The 15,541-nt window shown below is 40.0% G+C and overlaps 1 protein-coding gene across 2 annotated transcripts in view; it reads left to right on the top strand.

Annotated features, from left to right (window-relative positions):
* The window catches only part of CPSF3 (cleavage and polyadenylation specific factor 3), a 43,104-nt gene that overhangs the window by 3,085 nt on the left and 24,478 nt on the right, over window positions 1-15,541 (top strand). The window contains exons 2-7 of one of the 2 annotated variants that reach the window (XM_026518626.4): window positions 1,478-1,541; window positions 2,903-3,000; window positions 8,333-8,461; window positions 9,714-9,891; window positions 11,048-11,137; window positions 12,975-13,125. In XM_026518626.4, coding sequence (XP_026374411.1) covers window positions 1,478-1,541; window positions 2,903-3,000; window positions 8,333-8,461; window positions 9,714-9,891; window positions 11,048-11,137; window positions 12,975-13,125 — 710 coding nt within the window. Of the gene's footprint in view, window positions 1-1,477; window positions 1,542-2,902; window positions 3,001-8,332; window positions 8,462-9,713; window positions 9,892-11,047; window positions 11,138-12,974; window positions 13,126-15,541 lie in introns of those variants that run through there. The other variant, XM_026518628.4, reaches the window with a different exon arrangement.

Here is a 15,541-nt window from a genome sequence, read left to right as displayed (position 1 = left end):
ACAAGAGAAGGACAGGAAAGGCTATTTGCTCTTAGCACAGAACCACGTTGCAAGTACGGTTCCAGAAGAGAGGTTGGCAGAAGCCGGCTTGCGGTGAATTGAGTGAGAGGAGGTGAGGAGCCAGCAGCAGGGAGTGAGCACAGCTCTCTTATAGGAGGTGGCTGGGGAAAGGAATAACGGAAATTAGAATGGAGGGATTTTACGTTTCGGGCGAGAACGCTATAGCACGTCTCAGTTGTGATGCTAAAGGAGATGGGAAGGGCAGGTCGGTGAGGCAGCGGTATCCAGGTAATCAGGAGGATGGAGTGTGTAGAGTGGAGAACCTTGGTGACAAGCTCGGCCTCGGACAGAAAGAGAGCTCTGTTCTATTGCTATGGGAAAAATGGAGGGAGACACGATGTTGGTGGGTTGGTAAGTGAAGTTGAGAAAACTGGCAAACATGAGCTGTGTATTTTTTGATGCACAGAAGGCCCTCGCCTCCAGTGAAGAGGAAGATAGCATGCGAAATGGGGACAAAGTTTGAAATAGCCGAGAAGAGAAAGAGAGAAAATTGAGCTAGGGACACTTAGGAGGTTGCCTTGTGGGCCAGTGAAAGTGGGAGGCAGGAATTCACGGCGGCACCACGGTTGTTCGATTTTCTTTATCGACATCTCACTCTGCGCTAGGATCTCCGTTTGCGGATAGAGCCATCTCATGTGTGTCTCCTAGGAAGTGGACCGAGTTCCTTGAGATCATGGTCCAGGTACTAGGCATTTCCATATGTTAGGCACCAACAGTACAGTGCTTGGTGTCGAATGAGCGAGTGAAATGTTACCTGGGATGGGTGGGAAAAGACATCAGAGAAGGTGAGGGACTGGAAAAACCAGTGAGGTTTAGCTTCAAGTGCATCTTGTGATTATTGGAAATTAAAGCTGTTTTATTCATTTAAGAAGAAAGGAAAATTGTTGAAGTACTTGGCATCCAGTATCCTGGAATAACAAGTTGGAGGGCAAAGGGACTGAGATGCGCAACTGTGAATAAAAAGAAGTCTATTTAAATTTAAGCTTTAATGTAAAATGTAAATACATATTATGCTGTGAACACAATGAAAGAATTTGAAGTGCTTATGGGTTTACACTTAAGTGCTGATCCTGGAAGTAGGAGCCCATAATCTACCTAACGGCAAGATTTCTATTACATCATGACTTAACCCTAACCTTCAGAAGGTTGAACTTAACCTTGGGCTTCTTGTATCTGTACCATCCGCTCTCACCATCTTAGCAGCTGCAAAATGCCTCAACTCCCAAGGGTCACTTTCCATCCTTTCCCATGTTGACACTGTTCTTCCCTATCTTTGTAAGTTTCTTGAACTCTTACCTGCCTCCCATAAGTGCTGTCATCAGTGGAGCATAATTTAAGTTGTAAAAAAGCTTGGATTTATTGGGCTTGATTTTGATTGCTTTTAATCATCTTTTCTTCTCCCCTTGTATGTTTGCAGTGGAGCCGGGCAAGAAGTAGGAAGATCATGTATTATCCTGGAGTTCAAAGGAAGAAAAATAATGGTGATTATTTTTTAGTTAGGATAATAGTATGGCTCTGTCTGCATTGGGGGTTACATCTTTTCTGGTACTGTAGTTCTGTGTTTAACTTCCAGAAAATGTCATAGTTAGTGCATGTCTGTGCTGTGCAACATTAATGTGAATAAGTAATAATACTCTTTGACTTAGTAATTTGACAGAACATTAAACTGAGAAGATGTATTCTAAGATTGTAAAACTGTCGGCCGGGTCTCCTGAACTATTGCTTCTTCAAGGTCCCTTTTCCACTCTTGGAGGGTTGAGCCAACCTAACTGCCCCCTCCCCCTGGCCCTGCCACTGCGCAATGGAAGAGAGCCAAGGAACTAAGTGCCCGAACCCACGCAGAGCTCCAGCCACGCCCATGCAGCCTGGGATGACAGAGCCCTGGTTCGGCAGCTTAGATACCTAAGTTTGCATCAGGGCCCCTGACCTTGGGCAAGGCAGTCTAGAGTTCCTCTAAGCCCATTTCCTTGCCTGAAAGACAGAGGGGTTAGAAGAGATGATTTACATAGTCCTCACTAGAAAGGCACTTCGTTGGCTCATCGTATTCCTGTGGTTCCACTTCTCTACTTCTCCCAGTCATTCAGGAACAGGCATGTGTCAGATATTGCGTCTTTTTCCTCATTTATTGTATTAATGTGCTAGTAATGCCCCCAAAATGAAAGGTAACTCATTAATGTCGGACTTTAAGAATTCCGTCCCCAACACCTTAAAATACTTCAGTTGCCCTATTCTGGTAAGTTTCCCATTTCTGATTACGGTCTTCTCCCTGTAGCCAGATACAGGAGTAGTGAATCTGTAAACCTAAAATGCCCACCATCTTCTGATATCAGAGTTTTTCAAAGAGAGTTCACGCATTGTTAGAGTGACCAGGAAGGCTAGCTGAAAAGAAGGTGTCTTTTATCTTGTATCCTGTGACTTAAGTGTGAGCTGTATTTTATATTTGTTTGGGAAGTTAGAATTGTTAATGGCATATTTGAAATGTTTAATAAGGGGCGCCTGGGTGGCTCAGTCGGTTGAACGCCTGCCTTTGGCTCAGGTCATGATCCCAGCCAGGGTCCTGGGATTGAGCCCCACGTCGGGCTCCCTGCTCAGCCGGGGAATCTGCTTTTCCCTCTCCCTCTGTCCCTGCTCATGTGCTCTCTTGCTCGCTCGCTCTCTATCAAATAAATAAATAAAACTTTTTTTTAAGTTGGAAATGTTTAATAAGAATTGCATTGCAGATGTTAGTGTATACAGCCCATCTTGATTATGTGTGTGATGGATTTGTTATAAATATTGTCAGTTAAGTAAGTGTTAATCAAATGTGTAGGAGATTGTGATCCTTTTTTTCTGTGTCTTTCAGTTGGACTGTGGGATCCACCCTGGCCTAGAAGGAATGGATGCTCTTCCTTATATTGATTTAATTGACCCAGCTGAGATTGATCTCCTGTTAATTAGTCAGTAAGTTATTTTCTTTATTAACGACACTGTTTTTCAAGAGCTTTTACTATAAAGATCATTATCAGTTTTTAAAATTCCGGTGTTTTAAAAGAGTATTTTCTGAGACACTTGGCTGGCTCAGTTGGCAGACCATGCAACTGTTGATCTCGGGGTTGTGAGTTTGAGTCCCACATTGAGGGTAGAGTTTACTTAATAAAAAAAAAAAAATTTAAAGATTTATTTATTTATTTAGAGAGAACGCTTGAGAGTGGGGGGGTAGGGGCTGAGAGAGGGAAAGAGAATCTCCAGCAGACTCCCCCACAGAGCATGGAGCTGATCCCACAACCCCAAGATGATGACCTGAGCCAAAACCAAGAGTGGAGGGATGCCTGAGTGGCTCAGTTGTTAAGCGTCTGCCGTCGCCTCAGGTCATGATCCCAGCATTCTGGGATCGAGCCCTGCATTAGGCTGCCTGCTCAGCGGGAAGCCTGCTTCTCTGCTTCTCCCTCTCCCACTCCCCCTGCTTGTGTACCCTCTCTCGCTGCCTCTCTCTCTGTCAAAAAAAAAAAAACCAAGAGTGGGATGCTTAATAAAAATAATTTTAGGGGTGCCACAGTGGCTCAGTTGGTTGAGCTGCTGCTTCTTTTTTTTTTTTGGGCCATTTGCCAGCATTTATTTTCCAAAGGTAAAGCTTTAGTGTTTTGTTTGGTTTTTTCCTAAAATATATTCTTTCATTGCAACATTTTTCTCGGTTTGAAAAACTATGTCCCCTTGGGTGGACATTTGGCAAGGCTTTCTTATAAAAAGACAGTCTTGCACACTGTTGTCTGTTTCTTTCATATTTCAAAAACTGTTAAAAACTGTAAAAACTGTATTCGAGAACTCTGTTAAAACAGTTCTTAAAATCAAAGAGTATTGCATTGCACTGATGTTTGAAGCAATAGCAATTTCCAATTAAATGGAATTCAACTTCCTCATAAAATGTTAATGTATATCCATTAAGATACTACAATCTCAGAGGAACCAATACCTATTTCTTCAATATTATTTGTATCAATAGAGCTTTTTTAAAAATTAACTTAAATTCAATTAATTGGCCTATAATGTATTATTAGTTTCAGAGGTAGAGGTCAATAATTCATCAGTCTTACATAATATCCAGTGCTCATTATATCACGTGTCCTCCTTAATGTCCATCACCCAGTTACCCCATCCCTCCCCTCCAGCAACCCTCAGTTTGTTTCCTGTGATTAAGAGTCTCTTATGGTTTGTCTCCCTCTCTGATTCCGTCTTGTTTTATTTTTTCCTCTCTTTCCCTATGCTCCTCAGTTTTGTTTCTTAAATTCCACATATGAGTGAGATCATATAATTCTTTCTCTGATTGACTTATTTCCCTTAGCATAATACCTTCTATTTCCATCCACGTCAATGCAAATGGCAAGATTTCATTTTTTTGATGGCTCAGTAGTATTCTATTGTATATATTATACCACATCTTCTTATCCATCCCTCTGTTGATGGCCATCTGGGCTCTTTCCATAGTTTGGCTGTTGTGGACATTGCTGCTATAAACTTTGGGGTGCAAATGCCCCTTCAGATCACTACATTTGTATTTTTGGGGTAAATCCCTAGTAGTGCAATTGCTGGGTCATAGGGTAGCTCTATTTTCAACTTTTTGAGGAACCTCCATACTGTTTTCCAGAGTGGCTGTACCAGTTTGCATTCCCACCAGCTGTGTAAGAGGGTTCCCCTTTCTCCACATCCTCACCAACACCTGTCGTTTCCTGACTTGGTAATTTTAGCCATTCTGACCAGTGTGAGGTGGTATCTCATTGTGGTTTTGATCACCCCCTGATGCCAAGTGATGTTGAGCATTTTTTCATGTGTCTGTTGTCCATGTGTATGTCTTCTTTGGAGAAATGTTTGTTCATGGTTTTTTCCCTTGTCTTGATTGGATTATTCTTTGGGTTTGAGTTTGGTAAGTTCTTTATTGATTTTGGATACTAGCCCTTTATCTGATAAGACATTTGCAAATATCTTCTCCTGTTCTGTCAGTTGCCTTCTGGTTTTGTTGACTGTTTCCTTTGTTGTACAAAAGCTTTTTATCTTGATGAAATCCCAGTAGTTCATTTTTGCCTTTGTTTCCCTTGCCTTGGAGACGTGTCTAGTAAGAAGTTACTGCAAGGTCGAAGATGTTGCTGCCTGTGTTCTCCTCTAGGATTCTGATGGCTTCCTGTCTCACATTTAGGTCTTTCGTCCATTTTGAGTCTATTTTTGTGTATGGTGTAAGGAAATGGTCCAGTTTCATTCTTCTGCATGTGGTTGTCCAATTTTCCCGACACCATTTGTTGAAGAGACTGTCCTTTTCCATTGGATATTGTTTTCTGCTTTGTTGAAGATTAGTTGACCATAGATTTGAGGGTCCATTTCTGGGTTCTCTATTCTGTTCCATTGATCTATGTGTCTGTTTTTGTGCCAGTACCATACTGTCTTGATGATTACAGTTTTGTGATAGAACTTGAAGTCCGGGATAGTTTGGTTTCTTTTTCAATATTCCTTTGGCTATTTGGCATCTTTTCCAGTTCCATACAATCCTATTGCATTGAATTTTCAGATTGCTCTAGGTAGCATAGACCTTTTAACAATATTTGTTCTGGGGCGCCTGGGTGGCTCAGTCGTTAAGCGTCTGCCTTTGGCTCAGGGAGTGATCCCAGAGTGCTGGGATCAAGCCCCACATCAGGCTCCTTTGCTGGGAGCCTGCTTCCTCCTCTCCCACTCCCCCTGCTTGTGTTCCCTCTCTCACTGGCTGTCAAATAAATAAAATCTTTAAAAAAAAACCAAAAAAACAAAAACCAATATTTGTTCTTCCAGTCCATAAGCATGGAATGTTTTTCCATTTCTTTATGTCGTCCTCAATTTCTTTCATGAGTATTCTATAGTTTTCTGGGTACAGCTCCTTTGCCCCTTTGGTTAGGTTTGTTCCTAGGCATCTTATGGTTTTGGGTGCAATCGTAAACAGGATCGACTCCTTAACTTCTCTTTCTTCTGTCTCATTGTTAGCGTATAGAAATGCAACTGATTTCTTTGCATTGATTTTATATCCTGCCACGTTGCTGAGTTCCTGTATGAGTTCTAACAATTTGGGGTGGAATCTTGTGGGTTTTCCACATAAAAGGTTATGTCATCTGCTTAGAGTGAGAGTTGGAATTCTTTGCCACTTCAGATGCTGTTTATTTCTTCTTGTCTTCTGGTTGCTGAGGCTAGGACTTCTAGTACTATGTTGAACAACAGTGGAGAGAAGGACATCCCTGCCGTGTTCCTGACCTTAGGAGAAAAGCTCTCAGTTTTTCCCCATTGAGCATGATATTCACTGCGGGCTTTTCATAGATGGCTTTTATGAGATTGAGGTATGTTCCCTCTAGCCCTACACTTGAAGAGTTTTAATCAGGACAGAATGCTGTACTTTGTTACGTGCTTTTTCTGCATCTATCGAGAGGATCATATGATTCTTGTCCTTTATTTTATTAATGTGGTATATCACATTGATTGATTTGTGGGTGTTGAACCACCCTTGCAGCCCAGGAATAAATCCCACTTGGTCGTGGTGAATAATCCTTTTAATGTACTGTTGGATCCTATTGGCTAGTATGTTGGTGAGAATTTTTGCATCCATATTCATCAGGGATGTTGGTCTGTAATTCTCCTTTTTGGTGGGGTCTTTGCCTGATTTTGGGATCAAGGTAATGCTGGCCTCATAAAGAGTTCAGAAGTTTTCCTTCCATTTCTATTTTTTGAAATAGATTCAGAAGAATAGGTATTCATTCTTCTTTAAATGTTTGGTAGAATTCCCCTGGGAAGCCCTCTGGCCCTGGACTCTTGTTCGTTGGGAGATTTTTGATGACTGCTTCAATTTCCTTTCTGATTATGGGTCTGTTCAGGTTTTCTATTTCTTTCTGTTTCAGTTTTGGTAGTTTATACATCTCTAGGAATGGATCCATTTCTTCCAGATTGCCTAATTTATTGGCATATAGTTGCTCATAATATGTTCTTATAATTGTATTTCTTCGGTGTTGGTTGTAATCTCTCATTCATGATTTTATTTATTTGGGTCCTTTTCTTTTCTTTTCTTTTCTTTTCTTTTCTTTTCTTTTCTTTTCTTTCCTTTCTGATTAGTCTGGCCAGTAGTTTATCGATCTTATTAATTCTTTCGAAGAAGCAGCTCCTAGTTTTGTTGATCTATTCTAAGCTGGGGTGGTGATCCTTATTTCACACAAATTAGATTTTAAACCAAAGACTGTAATAAGAGATGAGAAAGGACACTATATCATACTTAAAGATTCTATCCAACAAGAAGATCTAACAATTGTAAATATTTATGCCCCTAACATGGGATCAGCCAATTATATAAACCAATTAATAACAAAATTAAAGAAACACATCAATAATAATAATAGTAGGGGACTTTAACACCCCACTCACTGCAATGGACAGATCATCTACGCAGAAGATCAACAAGGAAACAAGGGCTTTGAATGACACACTGGACTGGATGGACTTCACAGATATATTCAGAGCATTCCATCCTAAAGCAACAGAATACACATTCTTCTCGGGTGCACAGGGAACATTTTCCAGAGTAGATCACATACTGAGTCACAAATCAGGTCTCAACCAGTATCAAAAGATTGGAATCCTTACCTGAATATTTTCAGACCACAATGCTTTGAAACTGGAACTCAATCACAAGAGGAAATTTGGAAAGAACTCAAATAGATAGAGGCTAAAGAGCATCCTACTAATGAATGAATGGGTCAACCAGGAAATTAAAGAAGAATTAAAAAAAAATTCATGGAAACAAATGAAAATGAAAACACAACTGTTGAAAACCTTTGGGATACAGCAAAGGTGGTCCTAAGAGGGAAGTATGTAGCAATACAAGCCTTTCTCAAGAAACAAGAAAGGTCTCAAATACACAACCTTATCTTACACTTAAAGGAGCTAGAGAAAGAACAGCAGATAAAGCCTAAACCCAGCAGGAGAAGAGAATTAATAAAGATTAGAGCAGAAATCAATGAAATAGAAACAAAAAGAACAGGAACAGTCGGTTGAGCTTCTGACTCTTGGTTTCAGCTCAGGTGATGATCTGGGTCTTGGGATCACCCTGCCTCCAGCTCTGCAGAACTGGGTGCTCTCTTCCTTCCCTCTGCATGTAGCCTACCCTTGGTGCTCTGAAAGTAGCCATATGCAACTGTTACATAGAACTTTTCTGTACAGTGAGCAACAGTTTCATTTCATATAGTATATGATGGATAGTATTTTAAGAATTGACAAAATCTTTTCGTTTCCTTTTAAGTTTCCATTTGGATCACTGTGGAGCTTTGCCCTGGTTTCTACAGAAGACCAGTTTCAAAGGAAGAACATTTATGACTCATGCTACAAAAGCTATTTATAGATGGCTTCTTTCAGATTATGTCAAAGTCAGGTAAATTGCCCTGTTAGATTTCTATAGGAATTTGCTTCTACAGAATACATGTAGTTCAAGATATGGACCCTTTTGTGTTTGGAAGTGAGACACTCTTTTTATTCACAAGGATGTCATTAATTTGTCATTCAGTATCAGCTCCTCAAATACCGGTCATGTACCCAGCACCTTCCTGACCGTAAAGTCTTTATGAAGTTTTTACATCCTTAAATCTTTGTAATTTAGGTGAATTACAAGGTATGATAACAATATTTTAGAAACAGAATTTTATGATTTTATTAAAATTTAAGGTCAAGTACATGATACAGTGATATATACTGAAATCTTATTTTAGATTATTTGCTCAAAGCAAATTACTATCCTAAATGAAAAAGTTTCCTGAGGATTTTTTCCCAGTTGTAAGAGGATAATCAGAAAAGTTAGAAGCATTTTTATGATACCTACGGCATAAATTATTAGCTTTCAAAAGTTTACTGTTTTATTTCTATATTCCAAAAGCAGCTAAGAGGCAATTTGTTATTCTTCACATATAAATGTAAAAGAATGGAAGAGTTACCCGTAGTAGTCAAATTGCTTACCTCTTAAATAATGCTAACCAGGTGCAGACACAGTCCTCGCTTCTCAACATGTTAACTCATCTTCATCTCGACTTCGTGATGTAGGTTCTGTTATGAACCCCATTTTACAGGTGATCAGACTGAGACACACAGAGGTTAGGTGATTTGTCTGTGATGATCCTGGTAAGAGACAAAGCTGGGATTTGGACCCAGGCAACCTGGTACCAGAGTCTGTGGCCTTAACCACCACTCCCTGTTACTTTTTGGAAGTACATTAGCATAATTTTCAGGAGAAAACTTACACTACACTTTGTAGAGAAATCTTTTCCCATCCTGATGGGAAACTCTGCTGTGGTTCGGTGTGTGTGAGTATATGAGCGAGTTTCTCTCTCAGGAGTGTTGGGGCAGAAAAACATTGAGAAATACTATCATGAGAGTACTGTGCTTTAATTTACTATGTACTTTGCTTAAAATCATGCTTTGTAGCTGTACACACCAAATGTTTTTATTTATTATAATTTCTGAGTAAAAAAAATACACAAAATGTCCAAGAGAGTCTAAGTAATGTAATCCATACAGTGAAACAGCTTTGTGGCTGTTTTGTTCACATTTCATTCACAGCCAGTCTCTGAGTTCAAAGAGTTTTAAAAAATCTTACCCTTAATTTTTTTGTGTTGGCCTCTTTAAATATTTAGTAATATATCAGCAGACGACATGCTGTATACAGAGACGGACCTGGAAGAGAGCATGGACAAAATTGAAACCATCAACTTCCATGAAGTTAAAGAAGTTGCAGGAATCAAGTTTTGGTGTTACCACGCAGGCCACGTTCTAGGAGCTGCCATGTTCATGATTGAGATCGCGGGCGTGAAGGTACTCTTGCTCTGGTAGCTTCCTCCCAGGAGAAATCGTGCAGAGCTTTGTGCCCCCAGGTGACACTAACGGAAATTCCCTAAGACTTGCGAGGTGTCTAAGCACTGAGACGTAGGATAAAATTAAGTTGATGGCTTTTTCCTTTTAAATATCACAGTTCATACCCCCACGGTAAGACTTCCTGTATCAAGATTAGAAAGAGTAAAGTAATCTCAAAAGACTAAAGTTCCTTCACAGTACCATAGGACTGATTTCCTTTCCAGGGTCCTTTAGAAAAATGATGAGGGCGGAGCTTTCTTTGTGGCTGTACGTATTTCACATTAAACCCTGATTGGGCATTCCCGTCGTCTTGGTGTTCTGGGATTCACGGGGCAGCCCCTGAACAAGGGGCGGGAGCTGCACGAGTGATAGGTGTTAATCAGAACGGATCTTTATCACCATCCTTGTAAAACACAGAGGGATGACAGCACCAGCTCTTACCTCTGCTGCACGTTGGAGTCACTTAGGGACCCTGTTTAAAAATAGTCATCGACTCAAACTCTGAGGGTGTGGCCTTGGCCTTTTTTTTTTTCCTTTTTAAGTTTTCTAGGTGATTCCTATGTGAAGGCAGAGCTGAGAAGCAGTGCTCTGGCATAATGTTGTCCTGCATTGTTAGCAGCCGCTCATTGATTTGAAATGTTTACACATCGAGTTGTACTAAGTATTGCTAAATCATTTATCCTTACTGTTTGCTCAGAGGCACAAAAAATAAGCAGAAATAGCACAAGCGCAGCTCTGAATTCTCATGTGAAATTTGTCTTCTACTTTAGATGGTTTTTCCATATACCTTAGTAGATTTCTTTCCCGCTCATGCCCTTTTTGTCTCAAGTGTTCAGAGCATTTCTCAAGTTTATTAATACACAGGTTGTCTGTGCTGCGTGCATCTGGGAACGTATCATTCCCCCAAATTAGAGTGAATAATTGAAACACCGGACAGTTTATATAACTGCACTGAGATACTCACTTTGAATTAGACATAAGTATTGCACCTAAATTTCATCAGTTGTGGGCTGTTTTTTCTATTGAACTTCACCTTCAGATTTTGGGAGCTAGATATCTTCACTAGTAAAACAAAACTTTCCAAAATCCTAATTTTCTAGCTTTATCTTTTTCACAGCTCTTGTACACAGGTGATTTCTCAAGACAAGAAGACAGACACTTAATGGCAGCTGAAATTCCTAATATTAAACCTGATATTCTTATTATTGTAAGTATTAGTGCAGTATGTTTTAATTACCGTAATGTAAGCAGGATTTTTTCTAGTGGGGAAAAAATATTATGATCTCATTTCCGTAATATATGTTATCAGATGTTAAATGTACTAGTTTTTTTAAATTTATTTTTATTTATTTTTTTAAGATTGTATTTATTTGAGAGAGAGAGAGAGAGAGCAAGGGCAAGAGAAAGCACAGCAGGGAGAGGGGCAGAGGGAGAGGGAGAAGCAGACTCCCCGCTCTTCAGGAAGCCCGCTGCAGGGCTCGATCCCAGGAGCCTGGGATCATGACCTGAGCTGAAGGCAGACACTCACCCGACTGAGCCCCCCAGGTGCTGCTAGTAGTTTTTTTAATTCATTTTTTTTTGCTTCTCCTAGTGCAGCTCCACCTTCTTTCTGTTCAGTGTGTTAACTCTAGTCTCGTATCAGGGATGATAGGACACCTCCTAAGTATTTTCGTCTAAGGGAATTACCCCAAATTCATAGAACATCTTAATGTTGTATAGAAATGGTGTGATCAGGGGGCGCCTGGGTGGCACAGCGGTTAAGAAATGGTGTGACCCCACTGCCTTTGCATGGTTACTGTCTTTCAGTTTGTTACACCACTAACTTTATATGATTGTGTTTAGCTGCCTTCTAGTTTGCAAGTCACAGGAGAATAAAAAAACAATTGTTAACTGTACAGAGCTTTTGGTGAGGGGTGGGGTGTTGGTTGATGAGGAACAAGTTAATAAATGTGTATTGGTGACAGTGAGGGATTAGGATAGAGAGCTTTTGGGCCTATGGTATATAGAAGAATATCAGTAAATTTAGTTCAAGGCTGAAGAACTGTCTGTCTGTCCCTCATCACCTATAACATGCCCCAACCGCCCAAGTATGAGAGACCGTGGCATATTGCTGTCCCTGAGCAACATAGAAAGGAATTCATTTTCACTCAGCTAATGGTACCCTGCATTGAAATTGATTTAAGGGAAGTTTTATGGGTGGTTGTTTTTTTTTTAACCCTCAGAGAACAGTTATTTTCATTATACCTGGTACTTTAGAGCAGTGCTTCTCAAACTTTGATGTTGCGTATGAATCATCTGGCCATATTGTTTAAATACAGATTTGGGGGGCGCCTGGGTGGCACAGCGGTTAAGCATCTGCCTTCGGCTCAGGGCGTGATCCCGGCGTTATGGGATCGAGCCCCACATCAGGCTCTTCCGCTATGAGCCTGCTTCTTCCTCTCCCACTCCCCCTGCTTGTGTTCCCTCTCTCGCTAGCTGTCTCTATCTCTGTCGAATAAATAAATAAAATCTTTAAAAAATAAATAAATAAATACAGATTTGGATTCATTAGGTCTGGGCTGGGGCCTGAGATTTAGCACGTCTGACGGGCTCCCGGGGACGCCCATGCTGCTGGCCAGTGGGCCCCACCCAGTGAGGTTTAAGGGATGTTCTTAAACAGAACTATAAGAAACAGTATCTGTTTCTGTTTTACAAGCTCTGATTTATCAGAGATGGGAGAAATACCCTTTTTCCCATCCATGGAAAGCAAGATGGTTTAAAAAATATAAAGAAAAAAAATAAAAAATATAAAGAATTATCTTGAACAGGGAAGATAAATTTTTAAATTTTTTCCTGATTCCTTTTTCTAAAAATTTCTTAGCCAGATCTGAATTCTAACATTTTTATTTGCTCTTCTTTTCAGTTAGTGTTAGAACAATGTGTTCAAGTAAATGGCATGTTAATGGGGAAATGAATCGCTTTGCCACTGCATTTTATTGATGTTTAACTTCTGTATTCTTTGGGAATCGTCAGTCTTCGTCTCATACTTCTAATGTGTCGTTCAGGAATCTACTTACGGGACCCATATCCATGAGAAGCGTGAAGAGCGAGAAGCAAGATTCTGTAACACTGTTCATGACATTGTGAACAGAGGGGGCAGAGGTCTCATTCCTGTCTTTGCTCTTGGAAGGGCTCAGGAGCTGCTCTTGATTTTAGGTATGACTTTTCTTTTTTATTGGGGGATTCTCAAAATCTTGGAGTGCCTTTCTATCAAGGTAATTGTCTGGCCTCGGAGAGGTCGTTCTGCCTTTCTGGGCTTCAGTTTCTGCATCTAAAAATACGTAGTGCTGTAAAAGCCCAGAGAAACAGTGACCCTTGGGTGCTGCTCCTGGAAGTATAAGTGGTGCCCTTTTCTGGAAGTTGCCAGCAGCCTCAGAACTCTCTGCAGTGAGTTGAGTCCTAAAAATATGTCACCGTTTGTCCCAGCAGTACCGCCTGTGGGAAACAAATGATACAAAGAAAATTTTATCAGTAAGGGTACTCATCATTTTAGTAGTTTCTAAAAGATTTATGTATTTATTTTAGAGAGGAAGAGAGACAGGCGGGTAGGGGACAGGGACAGAGGGAGAAAATCTCAAGCAGACTCCCTGCCGAGCGTGGAGCCCAGTGCAGGGCTCAGTCCCACAGTCCATGAGATCACGACCTGAGCCGAAACCAAGAGTCAGATGCTCTGAGCCACCCAGGCACCCCCATCATTTTAGTATTTTTAAAGAAATATCATGTCAGTAAATATCACCTTGTAGGGAAAAAAAATCATATCACAGATGAGTAATTGTGTACTTTCACATAAAATATTACTTGAACAAAAAAATTAGGGTTCAAGACAGTATGTACTCCAATCCTAGTTAAAAATACACAAATGACTGGAAAGATGTTGAATCTGGATAGTGAGAAAGCAGATGATTTCTTTCTTCTACTTTTCTCTATTTTCCAAACGCTTCCATGAGCATGTATAACTGTTCGTAATAAGGGGAACAATGGGTGCCACTTTTTGCGTGTATTTATACTTAATGGTCCCTTCTAACTCAAACATTCTGTGATGCTGTTTGAGGAAGGCACTCTTCTTGAAGACTGTGTATACAGCTTCAGTGTGAAGAACTAGAAATGGTTACATCAAGCCCTTGCTCTCACCTCCATCTGTAGGATGATAAGGATAAGTCTATCCCTATTACACTGGAAAGGAAAACAAGGAAGAATGTGGTAAGTCATCTGTGAGAGGGAGGCCATAGTAGGAGCTGCGTTTTCTGCATCCTCAGCCAGTCCAGTTTTCTCTTGGTCGTTTTTTCTAACTGCAAGTCAAACTTATCCTTAGAAGTCTTGAACTAATTGTGAGATCGGGCCCTGCTTGGGACTCCGCGCTCAGCGGGAAGTCTGCTTGAGATTCTCTCTCCCTCTCCCCCTCCCCCGCTCATGCTCTCTCCTGAAAATAAGTAAATACAATCTTCAAAATAAGCTAAGTAAATAAATAAAAAGTCTCCGTAACAAAGTAATTTGAAGAACAGAGGAAATTGGGAAGGGGAAACCATGTTGTTATCATCAAATTGGTTGCCAGATTCATAAAAATAAAGGACACCCAGTTAAACTTGAATTTCAGATAAATAATAAATAGTATCTTAGTACAAGTATCCCAAATATTTAATATATATTCTTACCCTGAAAATCTTTTGTTTTTTGTCTGAAATTCAAGTTTAACTTGGCATTTGGTACTTTTATCTGGCAAGTCTACCATCAGGGCGTATGTCATGATTCGTTTTCTGAAGCAGGACTGCTGTATGCAATTACTTGTTCCTTTTCCCCTAAATTCTCCCTTACAATGTAGTATAATAGAAAGAGGATAGCCATTTGAATGAGTGGTTTCAGATTTCATCTATGTTCTAGCCATGTGACCTTGGGGCAAGTTATTTAACTTTTCTTTGATATTTAAAATTTACCCATAAAAATACATACAAAAAAATGGGAGAAGTGATAACGACCTTGGGATGCAGTCTGTATTGCAGGGTATTTGAGAAACAAAAGTATATAGGAAACTTTGACACCATTAAAAAATTTTCATTACATCAGTAAAAACACGAGCAGAATAAACCAGAGGGCAAAGCAGGAAGTGTATTGGTCACGTGCATGACAGGAGAAGTCCCTGTCCTTCTATAGAGTTTTCACTTGTAAATCAAGTAGAAAAATAACATTTCCAACTCTTCCACCTTTTTTTAAGCCTGTTTCCTAATCTATAAGATGGAGGTGAATCCTCATAAGGTTGTTTTAAAAATTAGAAATAATATGTAAATAATAAATGTAAATTGCATACCAGGCATTTAACACATTTCCCAAATGCAGGTGCGCCTAGGAGAATTAATTATATCTTTTGGTCATACTACTCTTACAATATTTGGGGATTTATGAGAGTTTTCCCCTAAAATGAGCCTTCCTTTGAAGGTATATTGCCCACAGTTTTCCTTTATTATCAGAAACTGGCAGCTTTTTAAAAAATGTAGTCATACAGTAATATGAGTATCCTATTTTTAAATGTTCAGTAGCAGTTTAACCCTGGCAGTCCTGTTCTGTAACTAGCAAAGTC

The sequence above is a fragment of the Ursus arctos genome, unplaced genomic scaffold (genome assembly GCF_023065955.2).
Source record: "Ursus arctos isolate Adak ecotype North America unplaced genomic scaffold, UrsArc2.0 scaffold_8, whole genome shotgun sequence".
In the NCBI taxonomy this organism is placed as follows: domain Eukaryota; kingdom Metazoa; phylum Chordata; class Mammalia; order Carnivora; family Ursidae; genus Ursus; species Ursus arctos.
Note: the sequence above shows the minus strand (reverse complement) of the source record. Positions and strands in the feature narration are given on the sequence as shown.